Source organism: Tupaia chinensis, unplaced genomic scaffold (assembly GCF_000334495.1).
Source record: "Tupaia chinensis unplaced genomic scaffold, TupChi_1.0 Scaffold000054_1, whole genome shotgun sequence".
Lineage (NCBI taxonomy): Eukaryota > Metazoa > Chordata > Mammalia > Scandentia > Tupaiidae > Tupaia > Tupaia belangeri.
In genome coordinates, this window is record NW_006159512.1 from 7,281,815 (window position 1) to 7,293,205 (window position 11,391).

General features: G+C 42.4%; 2 protein-coding genes across 6 annotated transcripts in view; one reads left to right on the forward strand and one right to left on the reverse strand.

The window, feature by feature from the left end:
• HCFC2 (host cell factor C2) overlaps nucleotides 1-4,797 on the forward strand; it is a gene marked incomplete at its 5' end in the record, with an annotated part of 73,838 nt that extends 69,041 nt beyond the window's left edge. The window contains 1 exon segment of one of the 2 annotated variants that reach the window (XR_003551084.1): nucleotides 4,571-4,797. Coding sequence is in view for 1 of the 2 variants with exons in the window: in XM_006141420.3 (XP_006141482.2) it covers nucleotides 4,571-4,593 (23 nt within the window). 2 annotated transcript variants of the gene reach the window in all.
• NFYB (nuclear transcription factor Y subunit beta) overlaps nucleotides 1-11,379 on the reverse strand; it is a 25,322-nt gene extending 13,943 nt beyond the window's left edge. For 2 of the 4 annotated variants that reach the window (XR_003551088.1, XM_027775836.1), the window contains exons 1-3: nucleotides 10,909-11,379; nucleotides 9,377-9,464; nucleotides 916-1,009 (exon numbers count right to left, since the gene is read on the reverse strand). Coding sequence is in view for 3 of the 4 variants with exons in the window: in XM_027775836.1 (XP_027631637.1) it covers nucleotides 916-1,009; nucleotides 9,377-9,382 (100 nt within the window). In the remaining variant the exon portion in view is untranslated. Of the gene's footprint in view, nucleotides 1-915; nucleotides 1,010-5,067; nucleotides 5,134-9,376; nucleotides 9,465-10,908 lie in introns of those variants that run through there. The other 2 variants (XM_027775839.1, XM_027775844.1) reach the window with 2 other exon arrangements.
• Between the last annotated feature and the right edge of the window lie 12 nt (nucleotides 11,380-11,391).

An 11,391-nucleotide genomic window follows, 5' to 3' on the forward strand; every position in this document is an offset into this window, starting at 1 on the left:
GTTAAATAAATAATTCTTTTTAAAAAAAAAACTATACAGGTTAAAAAAGAAAAAAAAATCATAGGTTTATGGCAGAATTCTTTCTAAGATTCATCACTTTTTTGAAGACATTTTTTTTAGTTGTCAAAGGGCACATGCACTCCCCAGAGAGAAAGAGAGAAGGAGAAAACACTCTCTAAAAGCATGTGGCCACACCACCATCTTCCTCCTCTCCATCCTGTCAGGACTAGGAGCACACACACGCAGCCAGGGCCAGGATTCATACTGTGGTTAGACACGTGGGTTGGCTCACTTAACCATTAGGCAATGGAGTTGGCCTTGGCCCTCTTAAGGACTATTTCTCCTTTTCTTAATGAAAGAATTATTTTTAATCTTATTTACTCATTCCTTTTTATTTATTTATTTTTTGGACAGCAAGACAGAGAGAGATAGAGAAAATGAAAAAGCAAGCCATCAGGTTTAGGACTTGAACTATGGTTGGCGATATGGGAGTGTCCCTTGCCTTAACCACTATGCCACCTGCTGGCCCTGAAGACTATTTCTAATGAAAACAGAATGGTTCACTTTTTTTTTTTCCAGAATTATTTAACTTTTATTTATTTACTTATTTTTAATTTGACCAGAGAAGGGGAGAAGTGGAGAGAGAGAGAGAGAAAGAGAGAGAGAGAAAGTGAGAAAGCAAGCCGCCAGGTCCAGGGCTTGAATTGCAGGCGACCATGTGGGAGTCCAGTGCCCTTAACCACCAGGCCACCTGCTGGCCCCTATGGTTCACTTTTTAAGACTTTCATGAACCAAGACACAAGGTTGCTAATTTTCCTGTATAGACAAAAAAAACCTAGAATATCATGTTAATAAAATCTCCACTTTCTAACTTGTTTCTACTTGTGAATTTGGTTCTAATTGTGGCTTTCTTACCATCATGAGGCTGTATAACATAATGACTTCCTCCAATATAGTCTGCAGAGATTCCTAGTTGAGAAGCATCTGTTGTAGAACTGTCACCATCCATCTACAATGAAGAAAGTTTTGTCGTTATCTCAAAGTTGTACTAGAAAACACAAATTACATTTTTTCAATTATATTTTTCATGGCCTTAAGCTTACTAAAGGAAAACTTTTTTTTTAATTTGGAAACCTTTTCAACAACTTGCTAATTATTCAAGATTCTCCTATGTTCCGTAAGTGGTAAGCAAAAGACCAACAGGGAAACAAGGCAATGAATCGGAATCATATGCCTCTCTCTTTTCAACCGCGTAATCCTCAAAGACAGTACAGGCAACCCTGATTTACGTTCTGATTTGTCTCCAGAATGACAAACCAGAGTCAGCTTCTACCTGTCACTTTCAGCTCTCCTGCTATGACCTGATATGTCTATGTAGACCCTTTCACTCCTGCTGCATACATTCTTTGCTGTTTCTGATGTTCCAAAGCAGACACTGTCTTGGTTCAAACTATCAGTAGGTATTGTAAGTGTGTGGATTCCCGGAGCAATTCTGTACCCTGTGCCACCCGAAAGTACCTCCCCCATGTAGACAGAGCCCATCATCTTGGAGTCCAGTCAAAGATCAATTTCTCTTCCTTCCACCCCTCAAACTTTCTGATTCTCTTAAGAAAAAGGAGGGAGGCTCTCTATAAACATGGGAAAATTATAACCACAGACAAAAAAAAGTTAAATTCCTTTTCAAGTTTGTTTACTCAATACTGTCATGAGCGGGAGAGAGAGACAGGGACCACCAATGATCCTGCCATGCCATAATCCTCCCCAATGCCTTCAGGGAAACCAGGATCTCAGTGTGTCCTCAGACATGCTGGCGTATGTCCAGGTTGACTCCGATCTGAACCCCAGGCTTTCCCATATGGCTCTTGTATCGCACAGTGGCACCCTACGACCCGTGCTGCTATGGCTGGGCCTGAGATGACTCCTTTAAAATAATCTACTTCATTAATTTTGCTTAGAGATAAAAGAGTTCCAAGAGGGCAAAATCGAGAAAAATGTGAACCATAAGCCCTGAACTGGCTCCATCCCATGTCACCAACATGGCAGATCCTGGAAGGCTTTCTGCTTTGCAAATACTGCTATAAAACAGGAAAGGAGTGAGAAAATTAAAAAATGCATTATCTCAATAAAAAGCAAAGCAAAACTTAAATGGAATTTATACATGATTTCAGGTTAAACAAGGAGACACTTGATCTAAAATTTTATTAGGGCACAGGACCCAGAACAAATTTCATGCTATTATGATTACTTTTTAGCCTTTTATTTTTAATTGCCAGAAGGCATTATACTTGTCAGAGAGGCAAGGGGAAGGGAAAAAGCACACCCTAATGGGGCATGTCACACACAAAGCCTTCGCCTCCATTTCTCCGTCCTGCTGGGATTCTGGGCATGCAGACATACTGCCCAGTGTGTTTTTTAAGCACCAGGGCAGGGATTTGAACTCTAGCTGGCCATGTGGGATCCAGCTTCCTTTAACCTCCAGGCTACAGGGCAGCCAAGTTTAATGTGATTAACTGCAATACTTGAGTCCTTATATAACGCATGTCTTCTTCATCTCTGCTGGGTTTGTATCCGATACTGAAATACTGGCCTAATTCTCAAGTCTTCATTATCATGCATTTCTTTCATGTATCTGTTGACTGTGATGTCTAATGGAACTGCAGATGTAAATGCATTTCCATAATTTATATAGTTGTTTGTAAGGAAGTAAAAAATATAATACATAGGGGACCAGCAGTTGGCATAATGGCTATGTCACTGGACTCCCATATAGTCGACTGGGGTTCGAGTCCCGGGCCTAGTTGCTTAAACTCATGCCAGGTGCATGTGCGCCAGGTGCATGCCCAAGATCCTGAGAGGAGAATGGAGGAGAAGGGATTGTGGCGTGGCCATCCCCCCTGGAGGGGGATTTCTCACTTTCTGTCTCTCTGTCTCTCTCTTTCTGGCGAGCACATGCCCTATAGCAAAAACTGCTCCAAAATGTTTTTTAATAAATAAATAAACAAGTAAAAATACATAAACAAGGAGTCTTTAGACAATTCACAGAAAGTATTTTTTATGAAAAAACTATGCATGGATTTTCAATTTTTTTTTTTTGCACCAAAATAAACACGCACTTTGATTCCATCTTCCTTCAAAGTTTCGCAAGTCCCCTCGTCTATTTAAAAATCTATGAAGGCGAAGGACACCTATTTACTTTTAGTGGCCTCTGGCAGTAAACGACAAAGGTGGTGAGCTGACTCTAACCTACCACTGAGCCTCTGTATTTCTGTACAAAATGGAAATAATACTGTTTTCCCATCTTTAACTAGTACAAATTAATGTGAAACATTGCCCAAATATAAAGTGCTATGCTGAGCCTATAATGTTAATACAATATTAAGATATTAAGCCTTTTATTTATTTATTAAGTTTTGCTATAGGGCGTGTATACTTGCCAGACAGAGAGAGAGAGAGAGAGAAAGTGAAAAATCAGCCCCCCGGGTGATGGCCACGCAGCAATCCCTTCTCCACCAGTCTCCTCTAAGGTTTTGGACACAAATGCACATGTGCCCAGTGTGATTTTCAGACCACCAGGTTAGGAACTTGAACTGCAGTCAGCCATGTGGATCAAGGGCCTTAATCTCCCTGCCACCTGCAAGCCCCATACTAGGAGAGTAGTCTTCAATGAACATGGCTTGATTAGCCATGAAAGAATGGCTAATTAGGTCAGCTGTGAGTTGACTGGTTTTTACAATGACCTAAAGTACAAGAGACAGGACCAAAGTAGTTGTTTCAGAATATTTTAAAACTAGCAGCAAATCTTTTTGGGGGAAGAAGAAAGGGAACATTAACAAATTCTTGGCTGAAATGAAGTCCATGGGATATCAAAAGCCTCTTACAATTAGCTGATGAACAGAACACTGTTTCCCAGGTGGGTCTGGGAGATAAATTAACATAAGTACATCGGGACCAGCAGTTGGCATAATGGCTATGTCACTGGACTCCCATGTAGTTGACCACAGTTTGAGTCCCAGAACCGGTGGCTTAAACTCACGCTGGGTGTATGTTTGTGCGTGTCCAAGATCCCGAAAGGAGAATGGAAGAGAAGGGATTGTGGCGTGGCCATCCCTCCAAGGGGTGATTTCTCACTTTCTGTCTCTCTCTGTCTTTCTGGTGAATGTACGCATCCTATAGCAAAAACCTCTCAAAAAAAAAAAAAAAAAGAAAAAGAAAAAGAAAAAAGAATATAAATATATGAAAGTATTAAATGCAAAAAGTTTAAATTGTATTATCATGCCATATACTAGAATTGGTGGCAAAATAATCATTTGGATTAATCACATTAGCCTCTATAAATCTCAAGTCTTCTAAAATGAAGATGAAAGTATTCTACAGAGGGGCCAGCAGGTGGCATGGTGGTTTAGGCACTGTACTCCCACATGGCTGACCATAGTTCAAGTTCCAGACCTGGCAGGTTGCTTTTTCACTTCCCCTCTTCCTCTCTCTGGTGAGTACATGTGCCCTATAGCAAAATTTAAAAATAAATTAAATAAATAATAAAATTAAGTAAACAATTTCTTTTTTAAAAAAGAAGAAAGTATTCCACAGGGTTGACAGTACCGAATCAGGCTCGAGAACCGCTCAGGACAGCGTCAGGCCCGAAGTGTACCACAGACAGAGAAGCTCGTCCTCCCTCCCGTGACAGGAAGCTGGACACTGTCTGCTGAACTGTATGTGTCTTTGGATTTTGTACCTCTGTCTTCCTCTCCTCTATCTTTCTACCAATAAATTCCTACCCTAGACTTTAATGCCAGAGTTCCTTTATCCTCTCGGAATCTGATTTATCCCACTCTGCAAATCTAAAAACCAGCGTTCCCTTCTTTGAAGCCCCATGTCCTTAGTACATCTGATTCACCACGTCAGTCTCATAAGTTTGATGCTTACAAATGTGTTAGCCGTTCTCCCGTAACTAAGGAACAGTGGAATACACTGGCTAGCTATATCCCAAAGGTTTTTTTCCTAGGTCTAAAACCTCCTATCAAAATTGACAAAACGGATCACAGATCGTGCCAGCCAACAAATATTTACCGAGTGAGCACTGGGTATTTATCAGGTCCATGCTGTGTGCTGGGCTTGCAGCAGCCAACAACACAGATGAGGTCTCTGTCCTGTCTTGTAGAGAAGACAAGCGTTACGTAACCTAGGGGGAGGGGTGGGCAGGTGGAGAGGACACAGCCTATTGGTGCTTGCAGGACACAGGTTGTAGAATCAAATCCCCTGGGCTGAATTCCCTGCTAGGTACAGGCCATGAGACCTTGAGCAAGTTGGAGGAGAATGGAATTTAACCCCACAGAGCTCTGCACAGGGTAGAAGATATCCGCATAAAGACTTAGTACAATAGTACAATAAATGTTTCATGTAGTTATTAAATAATTACAAATAATTAACTAATTGCTAGTGCCAGTGTTAAGAAAAACCAAGATGTTTTGTACTACATGAGTTTATTCCAAAGGAACCTCACTAGTCTGGGGGTCAAGGAAGATTGCCTTAGGAAATGACATTTAAACTGAAACTGAAAGATGAAGAGATGGCCAAGCCCAGGTAGTGCAGTCAGCAGCTTACTGAACTGGAACCCACATGGCCAATTTGGGGTTCAGATCCCAGGCAGCTCAGGCAATCTGACACTCAGGTACACACATGTGCCCAAGATCCTGACGAGCCAGAGGGCTTGTGGGGAGAGGATTGTGGCATGACCTGACACTGTCAAGGGCCTCTCTCTCACACACATGCATGCACACACTCTCTATCATGAGTAAAAATAAAAATGAAAAGAAAGATAAACAGAAATCAATTGGTCAAAGGAAGGTGGGAAGAGAATGTTCCAGGCTGGGGTGGTCGAGAAGCACAGCACTGCTGAGCTGGTCCACGTTAAGTAGGGCCTGGATTAAGCAGTGCCTTATGGGCAGCAGCAAATCAGTTTTAGGCAGAAGAGTGCAAATCAGATTTCCTTTTTAGAAGGTCACTGTGCTACGTCCAGTACAGAAAATGACCTAGAGGGGAGAAGAACAAGGGCAGAAGCCTAGGGAGGACTGTAATGCTGCAGTTAGGATGCAGGTGCAGGCAAGAGGATGCTTACTTCTAGCTCCTGGTCCAGGGTGACAGCACTGCTGGGGGTCAAGAGAAGGAGGTCACCTAGGAGCTTCTCAGTGGGTAAAACCAGCAGGACTTCAGAATTTGATAGACTGGACTAGAGGGTGGACCGCGGATAAAGCTTGGGAATCTCACGGCTGGAGAGGCAGAAGGCTGTCACTAAGAGAATGGGAAAGGGACCACACAGAAGTGTGGGACACTGAGGAGCCTCACCGAAGCTAGGGGGACATATGGACGCTGACACTGATAGGCCCAGCTGTGACACTTACAGGCCTGATGGAAGAAGAGAGAAACAGAAGTGCTGGATTCCATCAAGGTATTGAAGAGGGAAGAGCATGGAGGACAATGACAAGAGAATGAATGGGTAAAATGATGAGTCACGGGAACTGATAAATGTATAGTCATTCAATCAATTTTAATGACTATTCTAATTATTTAGTTGAACTGATAATACTGTTCTCTAAAACATACGGAATAAAGATCAGCTGGCAAACCTAATAAATTTCTGTTCTATTTTTCATGTAGTAGTACTTAAACTGTGCCAATAATTTGTTACACAAGTACTGTAAATATTACCCTCTTTAATATGGTTAGGCTTGAGGACCAGCAGGTGGCATGGTGGCTAAGGCACTGGACACTCCCACATGGCCAATCAGGGTTCAAGTCCTGGACCTGGTGGCTTGCTTTCTCACTTTCTCTCTCTCTCTGTGTGTCTCTCTCTGGTCAAATTAAAAATGAATAAATAAATAAACTGAAATAATCTTTAAAAAAAATATGGTTAGGCTTACTGAAGTTTCTAAATATCTAATGCAGTATTTACGACCCTGTGAGGCAGGTGAGAAAACAGAGGTATCTGAGATGAACGAATTGCCCAAGGTATCGGAGGAGGCGGGATTAAATCCAGAGACTCCACACTGCGTGCGTATTTGACGATACTCATTCTTCTCAATGAATCCTATAGTCCTTAAGCCGAACTCTTTACTTGCCCCCTCCGAATTCTAAGTCTACTTAGTACTATATGTATAGAAAACATTTGAAGTAGCTTCTCAGAAAGGACAGTATTTGTGATGTGGCTAAGAACTGCCCTGCAGGCAGTGGCTAGGCGCATGGCTCTTAGGAAAGACCATCTGGGTTTGAAGTTTGCCTCTCCATTTACTAGCTGTGTCTTTGAAAAAGCAACTTAACACCTTCTTGTGTTTTGGCGTCCTCTTTTTATAAAGGGGTTGTTGCTATGAGAAACTATCATATAAGAAGCACTTAGCAAAGTACCTAAGACACAGTAAGAACCAATAAACATGGCCTCGTGTCACTGTCCCTTCCAATATGGAGCTCAAGGTGCTTTCAGGAAGACTTGCCTCTCTGGAAATGCACTCCTTTACTTGTTCTCCAGATCACATTCCTTTGATCTCTTTGAGGGTACGTATACGAGGATCCCTCCTCTCTAACAAGGATCCCTCCTCTCTAACGTACCGTCCAACCTCCTTGCCGGTTTCTTCACCCTTCCTTAAACATACTTAGTCTCCCTCATTAAACACATAGGCACCTGAACTCGGCTCATGCCCTATCCTGCTGTCACCTCACCCTGACACGTGGCCTCACACACCTCTTCACTCCTGTTCAGGCTCTCTGACGTGCTTTCCAACCCCACACAATACTGAAAGCACTTACACACTGCCAGTGCCCTTGTCTCCATCCTGCTGGACTATTCTTCATGGCCACTGCCGGTCCCCAGTCTATACCTGGAAGTCTCTTCTTCCTTGATGGCCCCCTTTATTTGCTCCTCCCTGCCTCCTAATTGTTAATTTTTCCACGGACATCATTTTTCTTCTTCTCTTAACAAACTCACCAAATGTGCATAATTCTGGTGTTCATCAATCCCAAATCTACGACTAATATCCTGCCTGCCTCTTTAGCATCCGTGGCTGTAGAACACGCCTGACACCCCATCATGCAAACTCGAGATACTGAGAAATGGAACACACCTTCCCATATCCCCTCAACAGGGGCAAGAACGGACGTCTCCTTTCCAAGGATGGCAACTCTATTAATACCATCCCTCCACTCCTCCAGGTCAAATAAACTGCATCGCCTTAGGTTTCTCCATCTCTGCCAAGCTCCATCTACTCTGTTACCTCTGAAGACACTGGTCTCACTATGGCGTAGTTATCCTGCTCAGCATCCCCAGTAGCGGGATCACAGGCATGCGTCGTGTCCAGCTGTTTAGGGTGGGCTGGGAAGTGAACCAAGCTCTTCCATGTTGCCTCAGCCTGCCAAGCAGCAGTCAACTCCGGTGATATAGGAGGGGGGTCTGTTATCTCTTTAAAACGTCTCCTAGATATGCCAGTCCTTTTCTATTTCTACTGGATTACTATACAACTCACGTTAACATATTGTTTAAGATCAATCCATACAACACTGCTTCTATAGCTCTTCGGCCTATTCCTAAAGGTTCCTGAAAGTCTCCTGCAACAAGTCCAACCCTCATTTTCATGGCTTTACATGAGAGCATCTTCTACTGGACCTAACTAGTTTTCTACTCTTCTCTGTCTTCAGGGCTAATATACATCTCAGTGTCAGAATGTGCCTTATTGAGGGAACACCAAATGCAGATCTTTCATTTTAGGAGCGAGGCAACCAAGGCTCAAAGACAATAGGACATGTTCAAGATTACATATACAGCAGCAGATCCTAACTACGCATGTGGCCAAGTGGCATCTCTGTAGGACCTTCGCCTGTGAATCTCAGACCACACACATCTCCTCACCCACTAAACACAAGTTACTCATTCCCACCTGCTGGCTTTTCTGCTTTTTGTGCTACTCTTTACCGAACCAAATAACCCCCATGCTCCAAAGCCCAGCTGGAGGCCTACAGGCTCCCTCCGTGACATTCCCACCTACCCAGGCCCACTCCACCTCTTTCCACTTGTGCTGCACATAAGATCCAGCATTTTCCACTCAGCACTGAACTGTCCTCTAAGCATTCATCTGGACTAGAGTCGTACCAGCTAAGCAGACAGCTGGGACTGCCTTTGTCCCCTGGAGCCTGGACAGCATTTAGGGGGCCACAGGGACAACATGTGCTAGTAAGTGAAGACAAGGTAGCCAGAGAAAGGAACAGAAGCTCTGCCTGTCTAGACTTGGAAGGCATTCGTTCTATCAGGAAACTCCAGTATATGTTAACATGAATTTTATTTCCAGCCAATTACTGTTCCAATCTAACAAGCAAAATGGTGAAACATACTTACTGTCATGAAATGCTGGTACAACCGCGTTGTCAGTGGTGCTCAAGAACAGCGTGTCTAAAAAGGTGTCTAATCTTTGCCCGATGTCAACCTGAAAAGGAAACCACCTATTAGTAGCACAAACGAATACCCTACAAGGTTTCCTTCTACTCAAATTAAAGAGCACACACATAATGTTGTCTACTCTTCTTAGCCCGTGAAGTGCATGGTATAAAAAGCAGGCACCGATGAGTATTTGTTAAATTGAAAGATTTATTCTTTACAAAAAAGTTCAGTCCATTGAAGGTAGAGGATACTGCTTTTCCAACATAACCCTCAATTTAGTCGTGTTCATTATAAATATTCATCACAGTACACTAAAAGGGGACCAAATTATGTGCAAGATACTAAAGACTACACATCTAAACTACTTAAAATATTAGTATCCAAATACAAACACCTCATTCATCAACTTAGTTTTTTGTTGAGGGTTTTCTTAATGTTTTAGAGTGAAATTTAGGTGTTCAAAAGCTCAAAAGTGGGAAACATTTTTCTCAGAACAAAATGCTTTTAAATTAAGTACTCAGATTATGCTAGAAAGAAGAGACATGCTGCCCAGAGAACATACAAAAATAAATAAATAAAATATAAAAAAAAAACACAATCAGGACACTTATTTATAATTTTGAAGCACACCATTTTGTACTAAAATTGCATCCGAATAGCACTTCAATCTCACTGTAAGGCATAAACAGCTGAATAAATTAGTATCAATTACACTGTTACAACCTTTATTTCTCATTTGCACTTTTCCTTTTTTTCCCTCCAATGGAACAATTAAATGGGGGAGGGGACACAAAACGCATCTTCTCAATGTTAATTTTAAAGGGAGGAAAAACTACTGGCATGCATTCAAGCATGAAATCTAGTAAATAGCAGAAAAAATTATAGCCACTGAATTGAATTTTTTAAATGCCATTAAAAGGGTCCAGGCAGTAAAGTCTGCCTGACATCTGCTATGATCTTAAAAGTAATTCCGAATTTCTTTTCAAATAGTGTCCCTCTTTCTAAGCCATAGCTGCCTGGAAAAATTCCTTCCTTGTGGCTAGAAATGTTATTTTTCTGAAGAGTGTCTTTGGAAAAAAAAAATCCTGAGAACACTTAAAATATAGGATATGTATTTTACTTGAAATGGGGGGGTGGGGTGGGATGGGAGCCACCACTTCATTCACCCAAATAGTTGATTCAGTATATTAAAAACACTGTCACCTCATATGGTATATATTTTAAGGGTGGGTTATGATATATGTAAAGTCTCAAGGAAATGCATACATCTGTTTAATGTTTGAAGAAATGCAAATCTGTATCCAAGAAAAGCTCTAGTCCCTTCCTCCACCCTCCATTCTCTGGCATCAACAACCAGAGTTTTGCATCAATATAATCTTTAAACTACAAGAGCAGTGCAGGGAGGGAATAATTGCCTTTGAAGGAATTCTGGTTCAACTTTCAATACTCTACAAAGAATCCCCCTGTTTATTAATGCCACCGACACTGACCAGTGTACTCATCATTTTCGGTTGCTCATTAGTTTCCATCCTAGGCGCTGAAATCACTCCAGCGGTTTGTGGCACGAATCATGGAACTATGGAGACCATGCAGGTTCGTGGGATGCCATTTTTTTTAAAGGTCGCATGCTACCTAACCCTGTTTTAATTATCTTGTTAGAGGACTTTGGGCAAGATTATGACTGAGGGTGCTCTGTAATTCTTTGTTCTCGGAGACTATGTTCCTTAAGGCCCTGCATATCCTCCCGCCTTCCACCGCCGCTGATTAAAACCTTAGTCCAATCCGAAAGGCTTCCTTTCCACCTTCGGGGCAAGTCCAAGGACCGCAAGCCGCCAGATGGCTGCATTCTTTACGTGCACACCAGACTGCGGGAAACCAAAGCCATTCCTTCCTCCCAGGGACCCGCTTCCTCCCCACGCAGGTGCCGGGGTGACCCGGCTCCACGATCGGGTCCCGCCGACCTGTCAGTCCCG